The sequence below is a fragment of the Kwoniella shivajii genome, chromosome 1 (genome assembly GCF_035658355.1).
Source record: "Kwoniella shivajii chromosome 1, complete sequence".
NCBI classification, from domain to species: domain Eukaryota; kingdom Fungi; phylum Basidiomycota; class Tremellomycetes; order Tremellales; family Cryptococcaceae; genus Kwoniella; species Kwoniella shivajii.
Genome location: NC_085908.1, coordinates 3,661,210 through 3,673,855, shown reverse-complemented (window position 1 = coordinate 3,673,855; position 12,646 = coordinate 3,661,210). Strand labels below are relative to the sequence as shown.

Sequence of the window (12,646 nt, the reverse complement as noted above, 5' to 3'; positions counted from 1 at the left end):
TGCAATCCAGATCAGTTCAAACGATCTTGAGAGATACATGGGAAACGGAACTGAAGGAATTGACCTCCACTTTGCTGGACCATACAAAGTCACATGAATCGTTGATCACGCTTCATCATCATCATCATCATCATCGTTCATACCGTTGATATCTCTCAGAGTTGTTCAGTATAAATCATCTTCGTTCGAGTATACTCCAGTGACTCAAGTACTACAAGGTACATCATCTGTTCTCACTCAGAGACAGAGGTGGAACAGCTGTGGTGGCGATATCACCTAGTACTTGAGATTCATTATGCGGTGGTTCACATCATGTCAAAACGATCAAAGTCAAGGACCAGTATCAGGAGGACAAGCTAGCAAGGGGAATTGGAGAGAATACGAGAAGGACTGGGAAGATGAACATGGGTGGAAGGGAAAGGTATGGGTGAAGAAGTGGAGTAATAAAGGATGGAAGGATGTTTCGGAAGATTCAGATAAAGCAGAAAAGACATCTCTACCTTCTTTGGGATCGAGGGGATATGACAGCCACTATATGGAGAAGAATGATCAAGCGATGCAAGAAAAATCTGTTCAACCTCGTGAGCCTTCTCTCTTTGGTAGATGAGATGACCAGTCTCAGGCGATGAAAAACTTGTCAGGTGTAACGAACTCTCGCTAATCAACGTTTTCATCGCATATGCGCAGAATCCCGTAATCTGATCATACTCGATACAATGTTGAGATCCTCTTACAAAGCGGGATACAATGACGCTCTGAGAATACGACCATTCCTTCCTTTCCAGACTCCTCTTTCTGCACCGATCGCCCAATCAGGGCTTGATCCCGCTGCGATCGTAACTCCTGGGTCATCCGCTTCTTCCACCCCGTCAAGTGGTGGTAAAGGTTACATCATACTGGGAAGCTTGATACTACTTGGAAGTGGTCTGATGACATATAAGACTTTCAATAAAATGAAAAGACTCGAAAATGGTTTGAAGGAGATTTTAGCTTTGAATCAATTGAAGGGATCTACAGATCAGACTTCGTTGATCAAGTTCCAAAGAGATTTCATAGGTTTAAGAAAACTCATCGAAGATTCTCATAATCAGAATCAACCTAATTCACTCCATCCATCATCAGATCAAGTAAAGGACTTGCTCAGCTCAAAGAACGAAGATAGATGGAAGAGTTTTGATGAACATTTAAACCAAATCAAACTTGATCAACAATCATTCCACATTCTTGTTGGTGAAGAATCCTTGAGTTTGAGAGAATCAATCAAGGAAATTAACATGAATTTGAAAAAAGAATTTAGGATGATAGCTAAAGATCTAAATGGGAATAAAGTAGATACAGAGAAAATGAAAATGGATATTGAGAATTTGATCAAATCTACTGTTGATCATACTCAAATTCAATCGAATGATAGAAAGAAACTTATTCATGATGTCAGCGGTGTGAAGGAAAAAGTTACAGTTTTGGATAAATGGATAAAAGATCTAATGGGAGAAGTTGGCTTAACTACTCAATTATCAAAGAACAACCTCATCAAATCTGAAGAAATCAAGAAAGCAATCGAGACGTTAAAATCAAACAAATCTGCTGCTTCTTCACCAGACAAACCTATCTCGCCTCACACAGGGGGATCGGCATCGTCTCCTTCACCTCCTTCGTCTCCTTCGCCTCCTTACGCAGCTAGATTAATGAGTAATCTGGGACTGGGTGGTAACGATGTGATGCCTTTTAGTGATATCAAGAAAGCCATAGAAGGAGTCAAGAAAGGGTATTTGGAGGGCCAATATACCACTCCTACTCCTAAAGCAGACGCAATTCAATCTCAAGAAAGTAAACCTATTACTGTCAATCTGAACGAATCTCGAGAAGGTAAACCAACTCAAAAATTCTCAACCCCACTTGAAAAAGTTATGAATCCCGCCAGAGTTAATCCAAACGTGAAACTCTCAGACTCTCATTATCCCTCCGCTTCGGCTCGAAAAGCTTTACCGGATCGGAAAGACGATAACGACAATGATTTCCGTCCACCTACTCCTCCACCTGCAGCCAACTCAGCATCCCCTTCAGCTGATGATCGGTCTAAAGAGCCTAACCAAGCTGATAATTGGTGGACGATCCAATCCTGCTCAGGCATACACGGAGATGCGTGGAGAATCAAAGGATTCGGATGGTATCATCCTTCTTCTCCTTCTTCTTGTACTCCTCCAAGCGGTAGGAACAAGGATGAAGATAGGAGTATTGGTGCGTGGGCTGTAGGAAGGGTAAGGAGACGGTTCGGTGATTGGCCTTTCCATTAGCTGCTCTCTGTTCACCAAGACGGATCAAATCGCGAATGGGAGAAAAAGAGGATGCGACGAATAGCCAGTGAAGTCTGAGTGCTTTGTATTTCGATTACCTTTTTTTTTTTGTAATTTACCCTTCGTTTAGTGTTGTCTCAAAACCCCCGTTGTAACCCCTTTGCGTCTCGTCTTGTTGTGTATTGTTCATTGGTCCTTGCTATGCAGCTCACTTCTCATGCATGCTACTATTTTGTCTCTCTCTGCACTCAACAAAAGACTACAACATGAATCATTCATGTGATTTACAATATGCCTTTACAATGGGGAAGCGATTTCTCGGTGATTCCGCGTTGATGTTTATTTTCTTCTCTTCTTTTTGATTTCGTCTTATTGTTCTTTTGTTTTTCCCATATCTTATCTTACATTTACCCCCTGTGCCTTAAAACCTACCACAACCATTGTTCATTCATGGTCATTCTGGAATTAACGTATGATTATGGCGATGCATCGTATTGTATACATGGTATAATCTGATGCATTTACCCCCTTGCCCCTTGTATCAGGAATTTCTCATTGATCTAAGAGATGAATGCATGACACGAGAGGAAGAACAGTTGAAAGATTGAAATTGAAAAGGGAACAAAAAGTGTTCCTCTGCTCGGACGTTGTTGCAAGTGTTTGGATTGGATTGGATTGCGAAGTGAAGTTGAAGTGGAAAAATAAGGCATATATAATGGGTGTGATTACATGAATCTATCTTTCCCATTTCTCTTCCCCTCTCTTTCATCTCATTTCGTTCTTATACAACAAGGACATCGATTTGACATACACTGCCCCAGTGAGAATCATATAACTGTTGAGTGATATCTTGGTTATTGGTTGATGCCAAAGTACCTTGATAACTTCTACACCGTATATTCTAGTGATCAAGCAGCAGACGAATCTAAAGGTGAGTATCATCTTTTCTTGGTTTCAGGATCAAGTCAACTATCATGGTTTGATGCTGACTTGCTTTTTCTTGTATAGAACCGTTACAGTCTGTGACAACGCAACCATCTCATCCATTATCAACAGCGCTTGTTCAATCTATCTACGATAAAGCTTATTGTGACGGAATTACATCAACCTTTTTACACCGAGCTGCGAATTTGTTAAACTCAAATCCGATAACCTCTACAATGGTTTTCATTTTCGCTACTGGTGCGATCGCACTTTCTTCTCGAATTACCTCTCCTTCCAAAGTCAAGACGATCTTGGGAAGTCTCAAACCTGCTCTACAACAGCAACAACAACAGCAAGTAGCTAGAAAACAGATTCGTTTATTCGGTACTACTTTACCATCATTCACCAATTCTTCGACTGCTCCTTCTGCCCCTGGTCCTCATCACGGAAATGAAGGAAGTGAATTGGTCCAACCAAAAGCGAATGAGTATGATAAATTATTCGAGAAGTTTAGACAAGATTTACTTGTTGCTCAAGATCAAGCTGATATAATCGAAGATGAAAATGGATCTAAATCGATTGCCTGTAAAGTATCAACAAACGGAACTGATCCAGTCAAATTTTCAAGTCATTTCGATGCGAATTCATTGGTTGATGCGATCCAGTACTTGATGGAACAAAAAGATAAAGGATTTGAAGGTGGTTCAGTCACATTTGAATCTGTCGGATCTGTGAGTCTATAATATCACTTCTCAGATCAATTTCAATCAAATATCAAGTGTAGTGAGAGAGGAGCAAACTGACGTTGAGATGTACATACCTTATCTTCCCAATAACAAGAACACTTCCATCCCTTCTACCTACTATGCGGAAGATTCCACTACTGCTCCTGTCACTACCAGCGCTGTGGATGCAGAGCATCAGAAGATGATTGACGAGCAAAACGCTCAGACACCTAGCCAAGTCATGGCGACAGAGGAAGTGTGGAGCGAAGTCAGATTCGAAATCGTCTCATTTGAGGATATAGCAGGCTCTGATGATGGCAAATACATGCATGTAGATCTCTGGCACACAGGCAGTGTAAGTTCCCTCTTTGATCATCTATCTATCGTCAGATTCGTAAAGCTTACCAATTGTACCACTTCATTTTCATCCCTCAGCCCGATGATACGAAATCCATGAAAATCTTAGCTTCCACAAAGGACGGTCGACCTACCATCATCTATCATAATGGATTATTGTTTGATGTCGTCGAAACTGATGATCAAGGTATTTGGAGATTCGAAAATCTCGCTTTGGATCTGTTCAAAACCATGGAGATGAGTCGATTGAAAAAAGGAGAACGTGAGTTTTGACTTTTTTTCACTGACATTTCATTCCCAAATCTTGATTTGACTGAGGGATCATGTTTTGTTGATCAGTGTACCGACCACCTTCTTCCGATACTTCAGGATCCCTTTTAGATCCAGCATTGATCGACATGCAATTACATATGGAAAGAGAGAATAACATCCACCTCTTTCGAGGACCGGTTCCCGAGATTGATAATCACGACTTGATCGAAGCGATTGAACGAGGTGACAGAATTGAGTTTTGGTTAGATCATAAGATTGGAAAGACCATGGATCTCAGAGGTGGAGGTAGAAATGAATTGTGGACCGTCAGATGTGCTAATTATTCGTAAGTACTTAGACCAACAGGTCTACTGGACCTTCATCCCACCCTTTGCGATCAGTGATTTTGTCATCTCCGCTTACGTTTCCTGTTAATATGTGGTTAGACTTTACGGTGAACCGGAATGGTTCGAGGTCAACGCAGTCGTCCAGTTCTATGGACTTCCAATTGGAATCATCATTGACGAGCATGATCAATACGTCGTCGACGTCCGTCAAGGTGATCAAGGTCAATACTTGATCAAGGGTCAAGAGGAAAAAGAGGATTCCGCGCAAGCAGAGTGGGAGTCTATTTGATGATAGACTGATTGGATTGACTTGGCTCGAAACAAGTACTCAGACTGAAGCAGTGTTCGTAGTCGGTGTTCGATCGGATGTATTTGTTTTTTGTCTGGTTGAGAGGAGGAACCTGTGTTCCTTGTGTGCTCGTGTTCTCGTGCATTGCCTCGCTTGACCGAGACCGATAGACCGCGTTTGACGTAGCTGCTGCTGATGATGAGCATGGACTGGACGGTCATACTGCAACACTGCATTGTCGGCGATCTGTTCGCATCATTCACGAATGACAAAATCGCCCTGAATATCCCGTTAAAACTATAACCTTTTACTGAAACCACCATCCACCATACGCGTCGACGTGGAGCTTTTTAACTTTGAAATGTTGCTGATTCATCACAATCTATCATCAATTTACCTCTTTCGTCCTCTGATTGAACAGACTCACATATAAGTTATATATCATCTGGGTATATCCTTGTTCTCTCTCCTCCTCGTCATCATCAACATCAACATCAACATCAATATCAATATCAATATCATCATACTCATACTCATAAGCAGTACAAGTACACAATGAGGATTTCATCAAAATTGACTTTGGCTTTAGCTGCCTTATTACCTGCTCTCACTTCGGTAGTAGCTAGTGATGTATTAGATTTAGCAGAGGACACGTTCAAGGGAGAAGTCTTCGATCAAGATTTGGCCTTGGTAGAGTGAGTGTGCAATTCATCAGCATCTATCCCTCCTCGATCTCTCGTCGGCAAAGGTAAAGCGGGAAATATCAAGCTGACAATATCTGTTTACTTTGATAAAATAGATTCTTCGCACCTTGTACGTTCGATCTCTTGACGACGTGTAAAAACCGTAGCAACGTATCACTGATGACTCTGTTGTGAATCCATAGGGTGTGGACATTGTAAGAAGTGAGTCCGCTTGACTGTTCCCTACACTCAAGGTTTATTGCTGACTGAATTGATAGCCTTGCACCTCATTATGAGGAAGCGGCGACTGAGCTTCAAAAGAAAGGTATCAAGCTTGCCAAGGTGAGTTTTCTTTGACACTCTCCTCGACACAAGCTACGAACCCTTCATCACATGAACTTCCACTGTCTCTCACTAATTCTGTCATTGGCATATAGGTCGATTGTACTGAACACCAAAACTTATGTCAAGAATACGGTGTAAATGGTTACCCAACTCTCAAGGTGTTCAGAAATGGTACACCCGCAGATTATTCCGGACCTAGAAAAGCAGATGGAATCATCAGTTACATGATCAAGTGAGTATCGAGTGGTCAATAATATCTGTGAAGCGATGAGATATGGTGTTGACAAAGTGCATTCCCATTCCCATAGACAATCACTTCCTGCTGTTTCCGATGTCACCTCTTCCTCTCACGCAGAGTTCATCAAATCCGACAAGGTGTGAGTGTCCCTTTTACAGTTCATACATCTACCTTCGTCCATAGTAACCACGAGTACTGACATTTGTAACTCATCAGCGTCCTCGTCGCATACGGTGATGCTTCTCATCCTGTTCCTTCAGCTTATTCCGAGTTGGCCAACTCTGCAAGAGATACCTATCTCTTCGGACAATACACCGATTCATCCCTCCCTTCCATCCCCGAATCACCTTCATTACCTGCCATTGTCCTGTACAAAAGCTTCGATGAAGGACACAGCGTTTTCCCCGCGAGTGAAATCGGAAACTTGGATTCTGAACCTGGATTATTACAAGAATTCATCAAGATAAACTCTGTTCCATTATTAGATGAGATTTCACCTGAAAACTTTGGTACATATGCGGAACAAGGGTTACCCATCGCATATCTTTTCGCTGATCCATCAGAATCTGAATCAAGAGATAAATTAATCGAAGAAATCAAACCTGTGGCCAAGGCAAACAAAGGTAAAATCAACTTTGTCTTCATTGACGCTATCAAATTCATTGATCACGGGAAATCATTGAATTTACCTGGTGATTCATGGCCAGCATTCGTCATTCAAGATTTAGCAGCACAAACTAAATTCCCTTTAACCGAACCACCTTCTGGTAAATCCATCAAGACTTTCGTAGAGAAATTCGTCAAAGGCGAAATCAAAGCTTCAACCAAATCCGCTCCTATACCTGCAACTCAAAACGAACCTGTATACACACTTGTAGCGGATGATTGGGACAACCTGTTCGGTGATGAGAAGAAAGATGTTTTCGCTGAATTCTACGCTCCTTGGTGTGGACACTGTCGTATGTAATTGTACTCTGCTTGTTGAAAGGCGACAAAGCAAAATAGCTGATTCATTCTTTGATTGTACACAGAACGACTCGCTCCTATCTGGGACACTCTTGGTGAGAAATACACAGCTGACTCCAATATCGTCATGTGAGTGATGGTATACTTTTCCCTTCGGATCGTTTATATAAGGTCACTGACGCTGACTTGTCCACAGCGCTAAGATGGACGCCACCGAGAATGATATCCCTCCTGCCGCACCATTCAGAGTACAAGGATTCCCAACATTGAAGTTCAAGGCTGCAGGTTCATCTGAATTTATCGATTACAACGGTGATCGAAGTTTCGACTCTTTGGTTGAATTCGTTGAAACTCATAAGAAATCAACGTCAGGTGGTAACTCCACCACTGGCGATGACGATGAAGAAGTATGGGAGGACGAAGATGCCCCTGAGCATGATGAGCTTTAGTCTGAATTTCTTGGGAGAAAGAAAGTTGAAGATACAATGGCCCTGAGCGGCATGTTGAAGAATGTTTATATACGTACACACATCTCTTCGAGGGCTGATAACCTCATCTTGACTTGTTTGGATCTGATATAGGATTGGATTGGATATGCTATGATCATATGATACCTGACAACAAACATCTCACGCTGTTACATCATGTGCCTATTTGACTTTTCACGCCCAGTATTGACTCCAAAGCAAACGTTAAGCTGTGAATGGTATGCTCGATGACGCATTGCTTGGTTCGGCGACTGTGTTAGTTTCTATGCGTTACGATATCTTTGACTGCAATGTCGCTTTCATCGAGGCAATATTCACACGATACCAAAAATGTATGCACTCATATTTTGACAACATCCTGCCGGGTGGAGGTCGTTCACGTCAAAACAAACATCAACAAATTACAAGTTCAAACTCACATCCGTTGCTTTCCTGCGTCTGGTCTCTCTGTCTCTAAAGTCGTATCGACATACTTCTGTTCAACAGCTTGCCAGAGAGTGAGACGTGTGATTAGCTCTCGTTACTTTGTTGACAGCGTTTAGGACTCGAGTCAATATCACTACTTATTCAGTTATCAGGATGGTATGTAATTCTTTCCCCCTTCGTCTTCCCTTCGTAACTGCAGACCAGGACTGACCGTTCTCTTTCCAGCCAGCATTGGATGTAAGTATCGATCAAGGCTCATTTATCCTAATCTCTCACAGGCTGCTTGAACACGCTACCAGCGAAGGGGGCCGTGGACCACAAGGAGCGTGATTGACCGAGCTAATTGTTGCGGTGATCACTAGACACCCGACGCGAAACGACATAAACCGAATACACGATCTTCAGCCGTTGGTTCAGCTTTGAAGAAGAAAGAACCTCCAGGACCAGTGTATGAGAAAGGTATCGAGTACTGGGACCAAGTGGATGCGAGCGTTAATGGTGTTCTAGGCGGTTATGGTGAAGGCGTAAGTTGGATTCCTGTTTTTAGACACGAGACAGGTGGTCCGGGAAAGAGATGCATGTTAGAGGGCTGGGCGACTAAAAAAAGTGGATCACGAGTGCAGCATACAGAACTCTGATCCACTGCCAAAGATGGACACGATGTTGCATGAGAACGCGAACTAAGGAGCGAGTTGGAAAGGATAGATGGAATAAGTAAAATCATCGCCCTTGATACGCAGCGATCTTCCTTGTTGGCTTTATCATCTGTGTCGGTACACTTGCAAAAATATAACGGTACTGACCCAATGAATTTCTCCAGCCCGTCCCACATATCGAACAATTATCATCTCGATTATTGTTACTTTCTCTCCTTCCTTCCCTTTCACCTTTCCCAAACCCCCTCACACCGCAACCTGCTGCCACTCCTCCACATCGACGTACAGTCCTTGACGTCGGAGCTGGCATAGGTAGAGTAACGCGTCATGTTCTCTTACCATTATTCGACGATGTCGTCTTACTTGAACCAGTTGATAAATTCATCAGAGAAGGTTATAGAGCAGCTTTAGATGGAGAATGGCGTGATTTACCTATCAGCAAGAGTCAACCTAACGGTAACGATGTGATTGAATTGGAAGGATGGAAAGAACAAAGAAGAAGATTCGATGAACAATCTAAAACAAGAGGCAAAAGAGTAAGATTTATAAAAAGAGGTTTACAAGGTTTAGATCCTAAATATCCAGCAGAAGGTGGTGAAGATGTTGGATTAGTGGGCATATCTAATTCAGGAGAAGAAGGCTGTATGGTAGATCAAGTGATATACGACGTGTAAGTTTGATTGATCAGTCCGATTAGTATACAACATTGGTGCTGATTCGTGTGTTTGTTGATACCAGAATCTGGTGTCAGTGGTGTCTTGGTAAGTACATTTCCTTCGTCCACGAGACAGATGTTTTAACGAAGGGTCCATTTGCTGTACAATGCCTCTGAGCAGCTCCCATTGCTTCCAAGGACACTTCAGTAGCTGACATATTATTGATACAGGACACATGAGTCACTCCGATCTAGTGGATTTCCTCAGACTCGCTCGTGCTGCCCTTCGAGAAGGTGACGATCATTATGTGTTTGTCAAAGAGAATTGCTGCGATGATGCTGCCGGTGGAGTCGGTCAAGAATTCCTGGACGAGGAGGACTCAAGTTTGACTCGGTAAGTGATCACCTTTCGGCTCATGAGAAATGTAAACAACGGCGGGACGGTCCTCTGTGAATGCGCACGTTTCATGGGTGGATCAGGTATTCACATCGTTACCACTGAAAGATACAAACGCTAAACGGCCGCTGATGATTCGCTGATACCACTATAAACAATAGATCCCATCAGAAATGGGTTGACTGTTTCCATGAAGCAGGGTTAGAAGTAATCAGGGAAGAAGTACAGCAAGGTATGCCCGATGAGTTGTTTGTGGTCAAAACGTGAGTCATCACTGCGTTCACGGTATCTTGTACTGCTTGATATACATGAAATCATTCAGCCTCTGTATTTGTGCTTACGTGTTGTTATACGATAGCTGGGTTCTTCGATAAGATAGCTCTAGTCAGTTGTTTCTATAGGGATGAATAACGACTTCAGGATTGATGCATTGTATATATACACTTCTAATCTCCTGATGCATGCGATAAGTCATGATATATGTAATGTCTACAAACAGACTGATGTGGAGAAGTGTTTTGTAAATAACACGCGTGGATTTCGGCGTTAATCTCGTATGTCGTTATGTCCGATAAGAGCAACAAGTCTCCCATTCAGATCGGCGTCTTTCTGCCACTCTTGGGTCTGATACCGGTGTTATGACGATATTTCCGCCACTCTTTGTTCACCTTGAGCACTTACTGTGTCTCCCACTGGGAACAAGTGCCACTGTACACACACCCACCCACCATACAATCTTCCCATTCACTGAGAGTCGAGAGAGAGACAGGGGAATCGCAGGAGTGACTGCTACTTTCAAGGTTTTCAGTTAAACATCGACATCAAGAGTCCTCTTCTTCATCCTTCAAGGTATTTCACCCTCAAGTTCGGTACGTTTCGTCTCTCATTCAGCGCAAGGAGGAGGAGAAGAAGGCAGAACGAAGGATTGATAAACCAAGCGAGATTCGAAAGAAAGAAAGCTGACTATTGAAAATTCTTCTTCATTCCTTATATACCAATCAATTCGAAAAATCTTCCAACTTCGAATTCATCATAAACCAATTTTTGTCATTCAACAAATCCTGCGTATCTTGTCATCAATAACCACTCACTCAAAACTCAAATAGCCAAAATGCCCGCTCACATCCCTATCGTAAAAAAGCGAACAAAGACCTTCAAGAGGCATCAATCTGATCGATACCACGGTGTCAAGGAGTCATGGAGAAAGCCAAAGGGTATTGATAACAGAGTGTGTATCGGTTTTTCTCTGCGTTGCATCCAAGCGAGCTAGGAGAGAAGGGAGAGTAGGGAGAGTCGGGAGAGTAGGGACCGTTGGATCCGCAGAGTCAAGGATATATGGAACAGGAGATCTAAATGCGATGGATGGCAAGGGAACGGAACATGTTTTGATTATCGTCGATTCAGGATGGATGGCACATATGGAGGGAGAAAGATTGGATACGGTCGGATGCTCGTCGTCGTTGTTCGATGTGGCAGACATCCTTCATCTCCACCGTCGACTTCTTCTTCCACACGAGATGATGATCTATCACCCGATGTACCATCCGTGTTGAATCACCTGTCAATATTCCCGTTTGTCGACCTTTGATCGTTTAGTCACATATCCTTACCACTCTGTCGCCTTTTCGTGTACGAGCGAATCATTCACGATAATTGCTGACATATCATAATTTTAATAGGTCCGAAGAAGGTTCAAGGGCCAACTTCCCATGCCCAAGATCGGGTAAGTTTTCCATATCGTATACCTGAAATTTCAACTTTTTGCTCATTTGCTATAATTCTCCTTTTCTTTTTCCACAGTTACGGTTCCAACAAAAAGACCAAACACCTTTTACCTTCAGGCCACAAAGAACTTCTCGTTCACAACCTTTCCGAACTCGAACTTTTACTCATGCACTCTGGTAAATACGCCGCTGCCATCGCTCACGGTGTATCCAGCAAGAAGAGAGTAGAGATTGTTGCTAGAGCAAAGGTTTTAGGTGTTAAGTGAGTCATCTCGTTCATCAGGTGTCCTACCCCTACCTCGGGGTATATGGAAAGAATTTTCAGATAAAGCAAAATACGCTACGTCCGATGTTTGGGGAATGAGGAAACGCAGAATCATTCTAGACTGGAATGTGTTCATAGCTGACCCCCATTGCTATCACCGCAGAGTGACCAACCCCAACGCCAAACTCAGAACCGAGGAGGCTTAGATACTTTCTTCATCATCTTTGGGCTAGTCTTGTCGGAGAGGAAGAGATGTATGATTTGCATGACCACAACTTAGCTTTCTCTGGTACCTGTTTGCAACACGCTACTATACGGTGGAGCGGATGAAGAACTAATGTTACAATCAGGGGGAGAGCGATTATTCAACATACTGCTGTCAGCAGAAGTCAAGTGCACATAAATAGAGGTCACCATTAGTGATCAAGGATCAAACTGATTGAGGCATGTTTACGATCATCTGAATAAAATCACATGGTACTCGATATCTTGGAAATGAGTGTGAAGTGACAATATTCCGTTGCTGATTCTCTAAATAACGCAAAGAAGGGTTCGCATACAAGTATCTATGACAATCCGCTCATAGGCAAGACCGCTTGCACACAATGGCAAATG

At 42.7% G+C, this 12,646-nt stretch overlaps 5 protein-coding genes across 5 annotated transcripts; all 5 read left to right on the top strand.

Annotated features, from left to right (window-relative positions):
• Window positions 1-295: 295 nt before the first annotated feature.
• IL334_001360 (uncharacterized protein) lies at window positions 296-2,294 on the top strand (the record flags this gene model as incomplete). Its single annotated transcript, XM_062933117.1, has 2 exons — window positions 296-599; window positions 688-2,294. The coding sequence occupies 2 exons, from the start codon at window positions 296-298 to the stop codon at window positions 2,292-2,294; spliced, it is 1,911 nt and encodes a 636-aa protein (XP_062789168.1).
• An 864-nt stretch (window positions 2,295-3,158) lies between these two features.
• On the top strand, window positions 3,159-5,188 carry IL334_001359 (uncharacterized protein; the record flags this gene model as incomplete). The annotated part of the gene is made up of 6 exons (XM_062933116.1): window positions 3,159-3,225; window positions 3,303-3,949; window positions 4,059-4,298; window positions 4,379-4,562; window positions 4,640-4,898; window positions 4,999-5,188. 6 exons carry the CDS (start codon window positions 3,159-3,161, stop codon window positions 5,186-5,188), a joined length of 1,587 nt encoding a protein of 528 aa, XP_062789167.1.
• A 555-nt stretch (window positions 5,189-5,743) lies between these two features.
• Window positions 5,744-7,869, top strand: IL334_001358 (protein disulfide-isomerase domain; the record flags this gene model as incomplete). Its single annotated transcript, XM_062933115.1, has 9 exons — window positions 5,744-5,883; window positions 5,988-6,001; window positions 6,075-6,093; window positions 6,150-6,213; window positions 6,309-6,448; window positions 6,525-6,593; window positions 6,671-7,413; window positions 7,486-7,549; window positions 7,617-7,869. The coding sequence occupies 9 exons, from the start codon at window positions 5,744-5,746 to the stop codon at window positions 7,867-7,869; spliced, it is 1,506 nt and encodes a 501-aa protein (XP_062789166.1).
• Window positions 7,870-8,487: 618 nt separating this feature from the next.
• IL334_001357 (uncharacterized protein) lies at window positions 8,488-10,309 on the top strand (the record flags this gene model as incomplete). Its single annotated transcript, XM_062933114.1, has 7 exons — window positions 8,488-8,490; window positions 8,560-8,571; window positions 8,697-8,858; window positions 9,155-9,660; window positions 9,729-9,751; window positions 9,877-10,039; window positions 10,204-10,309. The coding sequence occupies 7 exons, from the start codon at window positions 8,488-8,490 to the stop codon at window positions 10,307-10,309; spliced, it is 975 nt and encodes a 324-aa protein (XP_062789165.1).
• Window positions 10,310-11,153: 844 nt separating this feature from the next.
• On the top strand, window positions 11,154-12,237 carry IL334_001356 (uncharacterized protein; the record flags this gene model as incomplete). Its single annotated transcript, XM_062933113.1, has 4 exons — window positions 11,154-11,270; window positions 11,722-11,765; window positions 11,843-12,028; window positions 12,195-12,237. 4 exons carry the CDS (start codon window positions 11,154-11,156, stop codon window positions 12,235-12,237), a joined length of 390 nt encoding a protein of 129 aa, XP_062789164.1.
• Between the last annotated feature and the right edge of the window lie 409 nt (window positions 12,238-12,646).